We start from the raw sequence: 15,957 nt of genomic DNA, 5'->3' as shown, positions 1-15,957 counted from the left end.
TTACGCTCTAGTTACTTTCCCATTTGTTAGGCTTCCGTAAGAGCGTTTAAACGCATTAAGAACATGGTTAACTGGCTGTGCCGCGAGCATTCTTTCAATATTACATTGAAACTGGTTGCATAGATTGCAGAAGACAGCGAGGTTTACTAGTGGGGTTTTCAGGTTTGTTACATCACGATGCATTTGACAAATAGCAATCCCGTGGCGGATATTCAAAACTGATCACTGTTGCAAAGGAATAAACAATACGGGCATTTTTTTTAACGTTAAGTAGAGGTATTTTGTGTTATAACAAACAAATGTACGGAAAAAAATTCTTCATATTCAAGTGATTCATGCTTGAGGCCTTTTTGAGTATGAATTGTTTCTTAGCAAATTGACAAGGACATCTCCAAAATCTACCGCGAACTTTAACCCAAGATGGGAAAAATATTAAGTCCAAATTCTCCGAAATAATCTTTATCTTTGCATCGCAATGGTACCATGAGTAAGGAAGATCAGCCTTGAGTGGGAAATGAATAAGCGGCGCAAAAGTAGAGAATTTCGTTTCCCGATGCCTTGGAGCTTTCGACACTCGCCGTAAATACTCAGTCATACCTTATCCCAGAATACATTAGATAATCTCGGAATAATTTTTCCTCCGCTGGATATGCACGGCGGATGTTAGTGAATGCTGCTGAGCAGAACGATATAGTTTTCGATGACTTTATGCAGCGAAAGTGACTGTAAGAATGCGGGAAGCGCAATTGAATGAGTTTCTATAGTTACAAGAATGAAATGCTGTAGAACACGGGGGATACTTGCAGCGGATTTGTACCGCTCTGCACTTGAGGGCTGCCTGCGGAGGCGAGCGTTCGTCTGTCATTCAGTATCGATTTCGTTCGCTCTGTATCCTGAGCCCACCATTCAGCGAATTTGCCATAGGTGACAGCTTCCGATGGCTGCCAGAGAGGCGGCGACGGCAACGGCTACAAAAGACCTTCAATCCATCTGTAATTATTGGGGCTAGATATAGCGTAAAATTGTGAAACACAAAACAGTAATTTCTCAAAAATTCAACCTGGACATTCGAGTGACATATGCTGCATTCAGGCAAGAGCCACGCCCCGTCAAAATTTTGAAAAAAAGAAATGCGCCCATTATCAACGAATAATTGTTTATTCTTCACATAAGCTTCCGGATTGTAACTTGAGGCGTACGTGCCATGTTCTTTGAGGCCACAAGGACACTAAACATGAAAATAATTTTCAGCAATTTGGTTCACTTTTATTTTCTACGCACTATTTTTGCGAACAAATGTACGCCAATCACACGTTGTACTGGATATCAGTCAGTCGGCCCTCCAAATGTTAGCAGCAGTTAAAAAATTTTACATGTTAAGAAAACCGCTGCTTTATGGAAGTCGGCGACGAAAGTATGCATCAACGTCAGCTTCTATTTTCAATCAATCAATCAAACATGGATAATTTATTCACCGCAGAGAAGTAGAAGGGGGCCGAGAGAAAAGGCGTGTCTCCGGCTTGAGAAGTCCTCGGCCCCCTTAAGGCGTTTACAGCAGCAGGGTGAAATGAAAATGGGCACAAAACGGTTAAATGCTTCAAGAAAGAAGAAAATAAAGGAAGAAAAAAATTAAAAAGGCAACATAATTCACATCAGACGATACACTCTGAAAAAAAAAAAAGGCTATCAGCGTGCGTCTGACAATATAATCAGCATAATTAACTTTAATAAACTACTGTTTTGAAACCTATATAGGTTATTATGCTGTGCAATATATTTTCATTGATGATAGGAACATATTGAATATATCAATGCCATCCTTTTCTAAAGTGTTCAATCTTCGCCGAAGTGTGTTACTGAGCCTTTCTTATCCATAGGTTGTGTGGCATTTTGAAACGTTCCATTGTTCTGGAATTAGAGTTCTGAAAATTGGATTGCTAGGGCATAGTTCTGCAATTTGTTTCAACGTCGAACTGTTTCGTTGGAGACTCAAACGATACTGCCGGCAGAACTTATACTCGTATAAGTTGTTTATGTTTAGCACATTAAGCGATGAAAAAATATCAGAGGTTGGTGCTTTGTATTCCACATCTGTATTGATTTGTAATATTTTTTTTCTGAAGCCTCTCTAACTGCAATAGGTTTGTTTTTGTTGCAGTTCCTCAAACTAAATGCAAGTGGTTTCAGTTCAGTTCAGTCATTCAGTCGTGTCCGACTCTTCGTGACCCTATGGACCATATCACGCCACGCTTTCCGATCTCTCCCTCCTAACATCACATAACTTCATCTGCAGCGCCTCGAGGATGCCATCTAACCACCGGGTTCGCTGCCTACCCCTTCTCCGGTGACCCTCAACCTTTCCCAACATCTGGAAATCTTTCTCCAGCGACTCCTCTCTTCTCATCAGATGACCAAAGTAACTGAGCTTTAACTTTAGAATTTGACCCTCCAATGAGCAGTCAGGGTTTATGGTCGACAATATCGACTGATTTGATCTTCTGGCAGTCCAAGGAACTCTCAAGAGTCTCCGCCAGTACCACAATTCAAACGCGCCAATTCTTCGGCGGTCGGCCTTTTTCACAGTCCAACTCTCGCATCCATACATCACAACTGGAAAGACCATAGCACGAGTTACACGGATCTTGAAGTGGTTTAGGTAGGAAGAAAACAGACTATTGTGCACCATGATTTTAACTCTTTTCAGGAGAGTATAGCACTTGCGATTCAAAAATCCCTTTATTCAACTCAATTTACTTATTAGACTATTTATATGATCATCCCATCGTAATGTTGAAGTAAAATATACCCTTAGTACCTTAACAGTGTCTACCACGTCAATCGGTTCAGATCTAAATATTATAACTTGTTTTCCTTTTGGTAGAAAAACAACTACTTTTGTTTTGTTAGCCTTAATTTTCAATTGATTGTTACAAGTCCATTAATCTAATTTACCCAATAAAACTGCTCGCTTTAAGGATTCTTTTAGCTTCAGAAAGAGATGATACCAAGGCACTCGTATCATCAGCGTATATAATGGACTTAATGCCTGAACAAATGTGTACAATATCATTAATATATAAATGAAATAAGACAGGACCTAGAATACTACCTTGTGGCACCCCAGAGACTATATGTTTTTTGCTAGAAGCGAATCCATTCATTTCAACATATTGAAACTTGTTTGACAGGTAGCTCTTCAACAGTGTCAAAAAATGTCCCCGTATTTCATAATGATTCCGTATTTCAAATAAGATGTTATGACTAATATAATCCAAAGCCTGAGTGAGATCAACAAAAATGCCTATAACAATGCGTTTGTCCTCAAAAGTTTATAGAATATATTTCTTTTCGGTCCAGCAACGCCAACTCTGTAGACCTGTTCTTTCTAAAGCTGTGCTGGGAGGCAGTGATAAGATTATGTTTGCTGCAGAAGCACGTTATACGGTTTAATAAAATTTTCTCTAGACCTTTAAAAAAACAGGAAGAATTGATACAGCCCTGTAGTTAGATACGACACTCTTATAGCTTGTTTTAAATAAAGCTATCACGCGGGCAACTTGCATTTGATGACAATGAGTGCAGAGTGAGTATGTTTCTTGTTTTTCCTTTCCTAGTTTTTACTTTTCACCATAGCACTTAGGCGCATTTCTTTTCGTCTCAAGCTATGCCTTAGTGCTAATCGCTTTACTGGAAAATTTAATAATTAGCGACTGACTAATAATCATTTCAGTCGTTCAGTCGTGTCCGACTCTTAGTGACCCTATTGACCATGTCACGCCACGCTTTCCGGTCTCTCACTATCTTCCTAACATCACACAACTTCATCTGCAGTGCCTCGAGGATGCCATATAACCATCGTGTTCGCTGCCTACCCCTTCTCCGGCGACCCTCAACCTTTCCCAACATCAAATCTTTCTCCAGCGACTCCTCTCTTCTCATCAGATGACCAAAGTAGCTGAGCTTTAACTTTAGAATTTGACCCTCCAATGAGCAGTCAGGGTTTATGGTCGACAATATTGACTGATTTGATCTTCTGGCAGTCCAAGGAACTCTCAAGAGTCTTCGCCAGCACCACAATTCAAACGCGTCAATTCTTCGGCGGTCAGCCTTTTTCACAGTCCAACTCTCGCTTCCATACATCACAACTGGAAAGACCATAGCACGAGTTATACGGATCTTGGTTGGCAGACTAATGTCTCTGCTCTTTACTAGGCGGTCAAGGCTAACCATTGCTCTCTTTCCCAGAAGCAGGCGTCTCCTAATTTCATGGCTGCAATCTCCTTCCGAGGTAATCTTGGAGCCCAAGAAGAGAAAATCTGTCACAGCTTCCACCTCTTGTCCCTTGATGCTCCAGGACTTGATAGGGCAAGACGCCATGATCTTTGTCTTTTTAATGTTCAGTTTAAGCCCAAACTTCTCACTCTCTTCTTGTACGCGCATCAGAAGTCTCTTGAGTTCCGCTTCACTTTCTGCCATTAAAGTGGTATCATCCGCATATATAAGGTTGTTGATACGTTTTCCAGCAATCTTCACTCCAGCTGAAGACTCGTCCAGACCGGCCTTCCTCATGATGCACTCTGCATATAGATTAAATAGGCAGGGCGACAGTATGCAGCCTTGCCTCACTCCTTTCTCAATCGGAAACCAATCAGTAAGACCATGCCCAGTTCTGTCTGTGGCCTCTTGCCCTTCATACAGGTTCTTGAGGAGACGGATGAGGTGAATTGGAACTCCCATCTCTTGGAGAGCTTGCCACAATCTGCTGTGATCTACGCAGTCAAACGCTTTCGCAGAATCAATAAAGCAGAAGTAGATGGGTTTCTGGAACTCTCCTGCTTTTTCCATGATCCAGCGAAGGTTGGCAACTTGGTCTCTAGTTCCTCTGCCCTTGCGAAACCCAGCTTGCACGTCCGGAAGCTCCCGATCCACATACTGCTGCAGCCTACCTTGTAGGATTTTCAACATCACCTTGCTAGCATGCGAAATAAGCGCGATCGTGCGGTAGTTGGAACAATCTTTGGCACTGCCTTTCTTTGGAATGGGGATGTAAACTTACCTCCTCCAATCATGTGGCCACTGCAGGGTTGTCCAAATCTTCTGACATAATGTATGCAGAAGGTTAACAGCGTCATGGTTGAGGTTTTGAAGCAACTCAGCTGGAATGCCATCAATTCCGCTAGCTTTGTTCTTAGCAAGGCTGGCTAAGGCCCATTCAACTTCACTCTTCAGGATGCCCGGCTCGTGATCAGTGATCACAACCGTCTTATGTTGGGTTTGCACATTCGGGTCCTTCTTGTACAGTTCTTCTGTGTATTCCTGCCACCTCTTCTTTATCTCTGCGGCTTCAGTGAGGTCCTTGCCTCGTTTGTCCTTTATCACGCCCAGCTTAGCACAGAAGCTTCCTTTGATATCTTTGATTGTCTTATACAGAGCTCTTGTGTTCCTTAATTGACTGTTATCCTCAACTGCTTGGCACTGTATGTTCAGGAAGGCATTCTTATCTCTCCTTGCTATTTTCTGAAAATCCGCATTGAGAACCTTGTATCTTTCCCTTTCCCCCATAACTTTTGCCATCCTTCTTTCCTCAGCTATTTGCAAAGCCTCTTCAGATAACCAGTTTGCTTTCTTGCATTTCTTTTGCTTTGGAACTACCTTAGTAGCAACTTCTTGTATTAAATCACGAACATCAGTCCACATCTCTTCGGGCTCTTTGTCTTCTAGATCTAATTCTTGAAATCGATTCCTCACTTCCACAGCATATTCTAATGGAACTTGATCCAGATTATACCTGAAAGGCCTTCTAGTTTTCTGCGTTTTCCTCAATCGAAGCTTAATCTTGGGAACAAGAAGCTGATGATCGGTGCCACAATCGGCCCCAGCCTTGTTTTTACTGCTTGTATAGCGCTTCTCCATCTCTGCCGGCAAATAATATAACCGATCTGATTCCTGTACAGACCGTCTGGTGAAGTCCATATGTACAGGCGCCTCTTTGTTTAAAATGAGTATTTGCTATGTTCAAGTTGTTTTCTTGATAAAACTCTACTAGCGTCTGCCCAGCTTCATTTGGCTCACCAAGACCGAACTTGCCTGTAATTCCGGATATTTCTTCACTGCCTACCTTAGCATTCCAGTCTCTACGAGAAAAACGACGTCTGATGATGGGGTGCGGTCTAAAAGGCATTGTAGGTCCGCATAAAATCTCTCAACGTCAGCTTCTTCATCAGTAGTGGTCGGTGCATAGACTTGGATAACTGTTATGTAGAAAGGGTGACCTTGGATCCGAAGTGAAATCATTCGGTCGTTTTTGGGGTCGTACCCTAGCACTGCTTTGCCCATTCTTCTGTTTACTATGAGAGCGACCCCATTCCTTCTCTTGGATTCGTGCCCACAATAAAAGACATAATGGTCGCCGGAGTTAAATTCTCCCATTCCGGTACACTTGAGCTCGCTGATACACAAGATATCAATGTTTAATCTGTCCATTTCTCGCTTGACGATATCCAGTTTACCTTGCGTCATAGATCTTACATTCCATGTTGCTATGTGATACATCTCCTTGCAACATCGGACTTTCCGGTCGCTTCCCGACACATCCACAACTGAGCGTCCTTTTGGCTTTAGCCCAGCCGCTTCATGCGTCCTGGAGCTACTAAGAATCGCACTTTGTTCATCCCCAGTAACATGCCTTCCAACCTGGGGGGGGGGGGCTCATCTTCCGGCGCCATATCATTAATGGTATTTTGACTGGCCATAGGGCTTTCTTGGCAGGAAATACTGGAGTGGGTTGCCATTACCTTCTCCAGTGAATCACATTTTGTCAGAACTCTCTGCCGTGACCTGTCTATCTTGGGTGGCCCTACACAGCAGAGCTCACGACTTCATCGAGTTTCGCAAGTCCCTCCGCCACGACAAGGCAGTGATCCATAGTAAGTAATCAAATAATTTAAAAGACCGAGGGTTTCGTGAAAATTGTTGCTTCCTCACCTGCGCACGTGTAAGTGTCCCAGTACATGAGCGTCAATGTCTTGCCTCGTTTCATTCCCTCCAACCACTTCACCTACATTCGAAAAGTCAGCTGAGCCCTGTAAAATGGTCGTACACGGAGCAATACTCAAAACATGTACACAGCATAAGAAAAATTTGTTTTGTTCATTATTCTGTGCAACAACAAGCAAGGCGAGCTACAGCAACGCAAAAACACAACGAGTTTAGGGTGGACGCCTACACCTTTTGTGGTAGCAATAGTGTTAAGGAAAGTGCTGAATATCCCTTTCGTTATATTTTACAAGCGCAATTTTTTGCGAAACATTTAAAATTAGTTGATTAATTTACTCGTGACTTCCTAAGGCAGAGATGGTTAAGAGCAATTGAGGCACTAAAACTGGCGTTCAATAAAGGCTTGCGGTTATGGGGTCTGGACCGATATTCCATGATCAGACATCTGTAAGAATGGCCTTTTCTTGTGTAGTCTCTGAAAGCTTTGTAAGATATATGAACAAAACTGTCATCATCTACCATCAAAATTTCTGGAGCTTTCCACTATACGGCGTCTCCCATAGCTTTGTTGCTTTGGGACGTTAAACCCCATACGCAAAACTAACATTAAGTGCGTGACTCTGCTCCGCTGCTAAGCGGCTGAAACCTTACTACCAGACCAAATTAATCTGGACCGAAATTAAGAGGGACGCACAGAGAGTAGTGCACGGCATGATGATGATGAAAACGTTTATTGAGGGCAGCAAGGACTTAGTTTAAGGGAAGGCTTATCGGATCCCTAGTCCGGGACCCCATTGGTAGAAGCCGCCGTCCGGACTCTTGCGACAAGGGCTCGTTGTTCCTCAAGGTCCGAGCTGGACAGGGCCGCCTCGCAGCCCTCCTACGTAGGCCGATTTATTTTGTCAAGATTGTTATTTTGCTCGTAGGCCCATTCCATATGGTATAAGTTTGCCTACTGGCCGCAAAATTTGCACTGAGCTGGCTCATTGGCGTGAAGCGTAATTGGAGTAATAAATGGTTAAATGGCCTTCGAAGGTTACACACTTCTGATTTATTAAGACCTTTTCCGGATCTCGGGAGTGTCTGCCTTTCTAGGCGTAAATGCTGTAGTATATTTGTATATGTTGTTAATGGAGAGGAGGAGCCTAAATCAGCAAGGGAGGACTCAGAAGGAACCAAGCGAAGCGCGTGTGCGCGCACCGAAGCGTGTGCGCGCTCATTTCCTTCAACTCGCTGGTGACCTGGTACCCATATCAGCTCCTTCAGTATAGATGAAATCCTGCATTAACTCAGAATTTTGCAGGCTAGTGGCACAATTCTGCCACGCTTATATTTTCTATAAGCCACCTGGGAATCTGTAACTATGTATTTTGATCCGGAGTGCGTCACGGCTAGAACTGTCGCCACTTCCTCCACAGCTGCGTTTCCTCGTTATGAACTGAAATCCCGTCCACGACCTTCATTTGGTGTACCACTGAAATAGTAGATATCCCAACCTCTATAGGACCCGCAGCATCCACAAAGAAAGCTCCATCTTCTCTTGAATAGCACTCATATATCTTCTTGCTCCTCGTCCCTCGTCTAGCATGATGATGCTCCAGATGCATCTTTTGGGAAGCGGAAGAGTAAGAAGTTCGCTCTTCCACTGTTTAGGTTGTGGGCGATTCCTCTGCCCGAGGCATGCGCAAGACAAACACACAGTGGGCCGTATAGCAAACATCCTTTATCTCACGTTAAGCGCGGGCGTCGTCGAGGCTGTCCGGGGTCGTCGTCCGGGTGGCTGCGGGTCGTTTCCGTGGAGAGCGCCGGGAGCGAAGCAGGAGCGACGAGCCAGGGACCAAGAAGAGAGCGACGGCGGCGCGAGGCTTCCTTTATAGCCCTCTCGCGTGGGACCGGTTATCCCCGAACGAGCGGGGAGAGGGAAACAGGCACCGCGCAGGGGGCATTGGGATAGTGGTGCGGCCTTTGAATGCGCGGCGCGCCACGAGCCCTACAAGGTATATCCTGTCTCCCTGCCACTTGTTGTCGAAAGCAAATGTTTAAATCTTCCAAGACCTTGCGGCCTGTCTTGGTTGTGGCCAGTCGCATTACCTGGCTTGTAAGATGGGCGCTAATCAATTCATCAGCCGTATTATCTACCCCCAGTTGTAGCAGGGGCTTCGTAAATGCTTACAAGGGTAGCCCAAGTCCTTTCTTATAAGCCGTTCGAATTATAACGTCCAGATAATTTGGAGCTTCCTCATATGAAGGGGCGGGGCACGTACACTATCTTATAGATAAGGGTCTGTATTAACATAAGGGTATCCTCTGCTTGCATGCCATTCTTCTTGATTGTGATCCCAGATATCATACAAATAACTTGCTCGCACACCGTTTGGAGCTTGGTGATCGCTGTAGCGTTCACGCCCTTGATCTTAATAAGCAGACCCAAAACCCCAAAGTCCCGATTCTTTGTAGTTACCAATAAAATACTCGAAGAAAACAATTTCATGGACAGATTGCAAAAGAGACCCAGCTGAACAGAGAAAACAGACGAAAACAATTCTTCGTAGTTAACTTTAAAAATAAATCCAATTTTCTTTGAAAATTATTATTGGATGTCTCGATTATTCGTAGTTGAAAATACTCACGAAAAACGACCTTCTTGGCAGATTGCAAAAGGGACCCAGCAAATCTGAACACATGGTCTGCCTGTCATGCAAGAAACCGAGAAGTAGGTATAGAAAGTTTAGGAATTTTATAAATTATTCAACCAGCGGTAAGTCTCAGAATAATAGACTCAGTTTAGTACATTTTGCTTCTAACAAGACACACTGCTGTTAGGCCAACCCTTTTGTTTCAAAAAGCGAACTGTTTACATTACCTATGTTTTGGAGGCATAGGTAAAGTGAACGTTTCAATGGAGGCGAAACGAAGCGCCTTCCGTGTGCTGTGCGATGCCAGTCCACGTTGAAGATCCTTAGGTTGCCGAATTTACTCCGCAGCCCTTCACTATGGCACCTCCTTTTCTCTTTCCGCTTTCACTTCCACCTTGCTCCCTTCCCTTACGGCGCGGTTTAGGTGTCCACAGAACATCTGTGACATATACAAAGCCTTTCTTTTCCTGTGGACCAATTATTATTATTATTATAATGTGAAAGCATTACTTCGTTGTGTTCTCAGATTTATGTCCGCAGACCACGTCAGCAAAATCGTGTCCGCAAAATCGGGTCCACAGCAGTTGTGAGTATTTTACAAGTGATAGAGGGTAAAGAGTGGCGTCAATCGGTAGAGCGTGACGTAATGTAGTGCCCACAAAATAATTAGGCCAATACGTTATTTGCTGATTAATTAGAGGCGGAACCCGCAAAATCTTGACCGCATCAGTTGTGAGTTCCCGCCGGGGTGGCGCAGTGGTAAGACGTCCGACTACTGTGCCGGAGTTCCCGGGTTCGAACCCGACCACGGCGGCTGCGTTTAGATGGAGGCGAAACGAAGTGGCGTCCGTGTGCTGTGCGATGTCAGCGCACGTTAAAGATCCCCAGGCGGTGGAAATTATTCCGTAGCCCTCATGCTACGGCTCCCCTTTCTTTATACTTTCACTCCCGCCTTCCTTCCTTCCCTTGCGGCGCGATTCAGGTGTCCACAGAGCAAGTGTGACAGATACTGCGCCTTTCCCTTTCCGTCAGCCAATTATTATTATTTTCAGTTGTGAGTAATTGAGAAGTAGTAAGGGTTAATGAGTGACGTCATTCGATAGAGGATGACGTAATGTTGTGTAACTGCCCCCTTCAGGAGTAATCCCACAATTGAATGCGTACCAGAACTGATTGATTTATAGGAAGGGAAAAGGCGCGGTAACTGTCTTACTCGATTTATGTGGACACCTCAACCGCACCGTAAGGGAAGATATTCATTGATTTATAGGAAGGGAAAGACGCGGTAACTGTCTCACTTGTCTTTCTGTGGACACCTCAACCGCGCCGTAAGGGAAGAGATGAAGCTGGGAGTGAAAGTGGAAAGAGTAAGGTGGGAGTGATTGTAGAAAGAGAGAAAGAGGAGCCGTAGTGGAGGGCTACGGATTAATTTCGACCACCTGGGGATCTTTAACGTGCGCTGACATCGCACAGCACACGAACGCCTCCTCGTTTCGCCTCCATCGAAACGCAGCCGCCGAGGTCGGGTTCGAACCTGGGTACTCCGGCACAATAAGACGCCCGACTACTGTGCCGGAGTACCCGGGTTAGAACCCGACCATCTAGGAGGATCTGGGCTGCGGCGATGGTCGGCGTGGGGACGGGGAGCGTGACTGCCGCTGGGAAGTTGGCGCCATGCGTTGCTGGGCTAAGTAGTCCTCAATCTCACAGGATCGTTGGCCTAATGCAGGGCGACGTAGTCGATGGGAAATACGTGGTGCCAGGTGTCGATAGCGGCACTGACGATACAGATGACCCGGTTCCCCGCAATGGAAGCACAGGCACTGGCAATTTGGGGTGCGCCACAGGTCCGCCTTCCACTGATTTGGTCGTCGGTTGTCGATGTACAGCTCAGTTTGTGCGGAATACAGTGAGCCTTGCTTAATCGGGTGGCTGCAATGGCGTCGTAGTAGGCGCAGGGCGTCGCAAAATATCTGCATACGTTGGACGATGGTAATCTGTGGGCAATTGGGGCGGATCAGCAGACGGCATCGAAGGCCTCAATGCTTGAAACTCTTCGCGGACAATGCCAGTTATAGAGCCGACCATCGGCTGGGGAGCACCGAAAAGCGTCTGGAGCTCTTCGCGTAAAACTGAGCGGATGATGTCGCGTAGATTCTGGGTGGCCTCGAAGGCCGAAATCGGCTCCGCAACCAAAGCAGTGAATACGGGCCTGTCGTAGGTGGTTGACCGCTGCTGAAGCATCCGCTTTATTGTGACATCTTCCGCAAGAAACCCGGCAACCGTGCTCGGTGGATTAGGCACGAGACCAGCGAAGAGTTATTCTTTAACGCCGCGCATGAATTGGCTCACCTTTTTGTCTTCGGGCATGGCCGGGTCAGGTCGTCGGAAGAGCCGGGTCATGTCCTCAATATACGTGCTTACAGCCTCATTCGGTATCTGCATACGAGACTGTAATTCCCTTTATGCGTGTTCTCGCCGATCCGCGCTGGTATAAATCTCAAGGATGCATCGGCAGAACTCGCGCCACGATTTTAGGGCGTCTTCTCGGTTCTCGTACCAAGTGCAGGCGCCATCTTCCAGGCTGAAGGACGTTTCTAAGCTTGGCGGCGTCTTCTCATTGATTAAATGAGGCGACCCGTTCAAACTGGACGAGCCAGTCTTGGACGTCTTCGGTCTGACTGCTATGGAAGGGCTGAGGCAGTAGCGGGTTCTTCAAAGTGTAGTAAACTGGAGCTTGCATGGCAGGTAGAGGGGCGGCTACGGTGCTGAACGCCAAAGGCCCGTGCTCAGCGGGTAGGCCTTGATTCATCTGGCTAGCATGGTATACACAGATGTCTACAGGCACAGGAGTTGAGTCCTGGGCATGCAGAGGTGTGCAGGCCATATACTAGGATCGATACTCAGCACCTCCAACACAATGTGTCACGGAAAGCCGGTCTACTCTTCACGAAAAAGGCAGGCGAGGCTTTATCAACAAGCAGCGTTCCGCCAACAGCGCGCAAACCCACTTCAACGTTCTTTCCTTTCAGGCGCCATCTGAGAACACCCGGTGGCAACGTCTTTGTCTTCTATACACGTTGAAAGCCGCATTAGTAACATTTTCTCTATCAGCTTGCCTGTGCACGACGTAAGCGAGATTGGCCTCAGATAATTGATGTTTACATCCTTTCCAGGTTTAGGAATAAAGTTGACATCAGCCGTCTTCCACGCCCTGCGTAGCTGTCCGCTTCTCCAACACTCGTTGATGTAATGCGTGAGATGCTCAAGCGCTTGCCGATTAAGATTGATAAACAATCCCACCGTCACCCTGTCGTTCACTGGTGTCGTGCCCCGCCTCATGGCCATAAACGCCGCTTCTATTTCCTCGACTTCGAACTCTCGATCAAGGTCCGGATTCTCCATACCTTCATAATCCTGTACTCGGTTATTGTCTCACTGTACAGAGGTACCTGTTGATGAGAGCAGCAACCAGCTGCTTGTCCTTGCCTGCAAAGCCGTGCAGTGCTCTCTGGAGGTCACGTTGCTGATCCCCGCGTGACTTGGACGGCTCTCTCAAATATCGAAGAAGACTCCACGTTGTCTTGGTGCAAAGTCTGCATTTCAGTTGTTTTTGGTCAAGGGCCGTGCATACCCTTCTGCTTGTAATGTTATTGTCGCGATCTTGACCTTGAGCTTTTGGTTATGTTTCTGTCTTTTCCACCGCCGTGTGGGAATTCTTGCCTCCCATAGATCCAGTAGGTGGTTGTCCATAGCCGGAACTTGTTCTGAGGTCTGAAGTGTACGTGAAAAGCGATCCTTGACACCCAGCAGCGAGTCAGCCCACTCCTCGTACTTTTCAATGGGCGTGTTAAACGCAGAGTCTTCCGCCTTTTGGAACAGCTACCACTCTGTGAGCCGAGCCTACCCTCTCGGTTTGGTTGGCGATGTTTATTGTAGTCAAGGCAGATTTTGACAATTCAGGTGACACTTCACAAGGTCTTCTGTGTGTTGTGCGACACGAGATTCCTTCTCTTGACGACTCGAGGCATCTTGTCTACCTTGTAGATTTTTTTCATGTTTGGCTGTAGTTCCACATTAATATGTGCCAACTAGCACAGATTCAGATAATCCTGCGGCATAGGAAGAACGCAATTGCAGAAAGCGGCTGGTTGGAGGAAAAAAGATAACCAAGACAACTACAAAGTGAATTAATCAATTGTCCCAAATATTACATTTATTTTTTTTTTCATAAAAAGAAACCGAAGAATGTGGAAAAAATGTGTTTTGATGGACAAATGAAGCACGAGAAACTGTGCAAGAAAAAAAAAGTGTTTGGGCGACGCTGAAGAAAGAAGATGTAAAATAAACTTCTGTACGTGTGTGCGCGCGTGGCAGAGTGCTTACCCCACACTGCCTACGCCAAATCCCTCCAGACAGCACGAAAATATTCTAGGCAGTTTGTCGTTGTGGCCACGTGCTGTTTCATGTGCGAATGTTCGTGGGCTCTTCAGGTAATAAACCCTGATCCGAGGAAAAAATAAAACAGCAGAAAATAGATGTACGAAAAAAAAAAAAAAACGACACCAGAGGAGAGACACTCGCGTCGCGCATAAATTTTCGCCTAACCTTCGTCCACGGGGACGAGAGTAGCAACGGTCATGTTAGCGCTTCCGCTCTTAAAGTTTCTACCTAGGATCAGGTGGCGCCCTTGTTCCAAAGGGCTCATTAGCGCAGGACCGGCCAAATTAGTTTCGACGCAAGGCTTGTGCGTATGAGGCCAACCTTCGCGCCGCTAGGCAACAAGGAGTGCCGGCGTTCGTTTTCCTCCCAAGACTCTGCCAGTACTTGCGCCCTAGTTAATGACGTTCGTCTGAGGTTGCGCCCCATGCTTGCTGTCGCTCTGGTCGCCTTGCGCTAAAGAAAAAAGGTTTGCTCCTCAACCCAAGTTCATTTAGCGTTGTGGTTGGTTTGCTTTACGTAATCCAATTGCCTTCATAGCAGATTCGACAAAACTCATTAAGTTACAAAGGTCACCCATCGATCGTAAACTCACGTGCTCAGTCAAGCCAAAGGTTTGCACTCGCGAATGGAGATGTAACTGCAGATAACGTACTTTCACGACACATGATGAAAATGAATGCGATGCATTGGGGAGGTTAGTAACAGTGTTAAGAGCAATATTGGCTGCAAATGATCGATGTGCGACCCTGTCATAATGAAATGCGCTGTCCAAACATTAGGCTAATATTAAAAATTATGAACTAGAGAAATTTCTTGGGATATGGGACATGCCTTGGGCACACTTCAAGCAGGAGGATATTAAAAGCGATTAGAAATATTTTCGGCCATCTGGAGTTAAGAGATGCCTATCTAAATTTCGAAGCTTTCTTCATTACCTGAGCGAAAAGTGGAGCTGCCATGAACGCGATTTCCCCTGCCGACGCATACCGATGGACACCACGTCAAAGACGACACGGTGCAGTTTCCTATGATGGCGACAGGCATATGAAGTTTAAAGCGACGAATCTGAAATTTGGAATACATGGAATACAAGAGCTGCAAATAAATTGAGACTATTTAGAGTTCTTTAGCATGCACCGACGTCACCAGTACAGGCGAGTTTTTTTGTCATTTCTATTTTTTTATTTTACCATTATCGCAACGTGGCCACGGCGACCAGGATCCAGTACTTAGACCCAGTGCTCACCAGATACAGTACTCACCAAGCTGCAACAAATCAGCAGTAGTTACACGGAATAGTCACAACGTTCCGTAAGAAAGGAAAGGTTAAGCTTCCCCTACTGCTGCATTGAATGTATGCGTGAAAAAAAACTACAAGGGCAGCAACCGCAGACGCCAGTGCTTTTTTTTTGTGAAGTTCTTTAGAAATTTTGTTTTTAAAAGTGGCCTTTATCATTTACCTTCTTGCTTTTCTTTAAGTGCACCGAAGGGGCATGTTTTTCATATCTGAACTTCCCGATCCAACATTAAAACGTCTTCCCTGCGTCACGCCCTGAGTCGGTAAAGATCGGTAATCGGTAAAGATTACTGGATGGGAGCTTCCTTGCCTAGACAAGTCTGTTAAGGCAGGACAAAGCAACTGGTATCATGGTTGCGGCGTCTTTGCGTTTGTGCAGAGAAAAAAAATAAAACTTATGTGAGTGCTCCCCGGCACGGTGGCTCTGTGGTTAGTTGGCTGAATTGCTGAACACAGAAACACCGGATGAAATCCAACCTGTGGTCACTCTTCGATAGAGGCGAAAAGCAAGGTGGCCCTTTACTGTGGCAGTGGATCTTAAAGAGCACCTTAAGCACCTTACATTTCCGGAACCCTTCACTACGG

At 45.7% G+C, this 15,957-nt stretch overlaps 1 protein-coding gene across 1 annotated transcript in view; it reads right to left on the bottom strand.

Moving 5' to 3' along the window:
- LOC146186016 (atrial natriuretic peptide receptor 1-like) overlaps window positions 1-12,002 on the bottom strand; it is a 250,043-nt gene extending 238,041 nt beyond the window's left edge. The window contains exons 1-2 of the mRNA XM_084607971.1: window positions 11,985-12,002; window positions 9,627-9,687 (exon numbers count right to left, since the gene is read on the bottom strand). Of these exons, the coding sequence (XP_084464097.1) occupies window positions 9,627-9,687; window positions 11,985-12,002 (79 nt within the window). The remainder of the gene's footprint in view (window positions 1-9,626; window positions 9,688-11,984) is intronic.
- Between the last annotated feature and the right edge of the window lie 3,955 nt (window positions 12,003-15,957).

This window comes from Amblyomma maculatum, chromosome 6, assembly GCF_055883805.1.
Source record: "Amblyomma maculatum isolate TAMU_Amacu chromosome 6, ASM5588380v1, whole genome shotgun sequence".
Classification (NCBI taxonomy): Eukaryota; Metazoa; Arthropoda; class Arachnida; order Ixodida; family Ixodidae; genus Amblyomma; species Amblyomma maculatum.
Note: the sequence above shows the minus strand (reverse complement) of the source record. Positions and strands in the feature narration are given on the sequence as shown.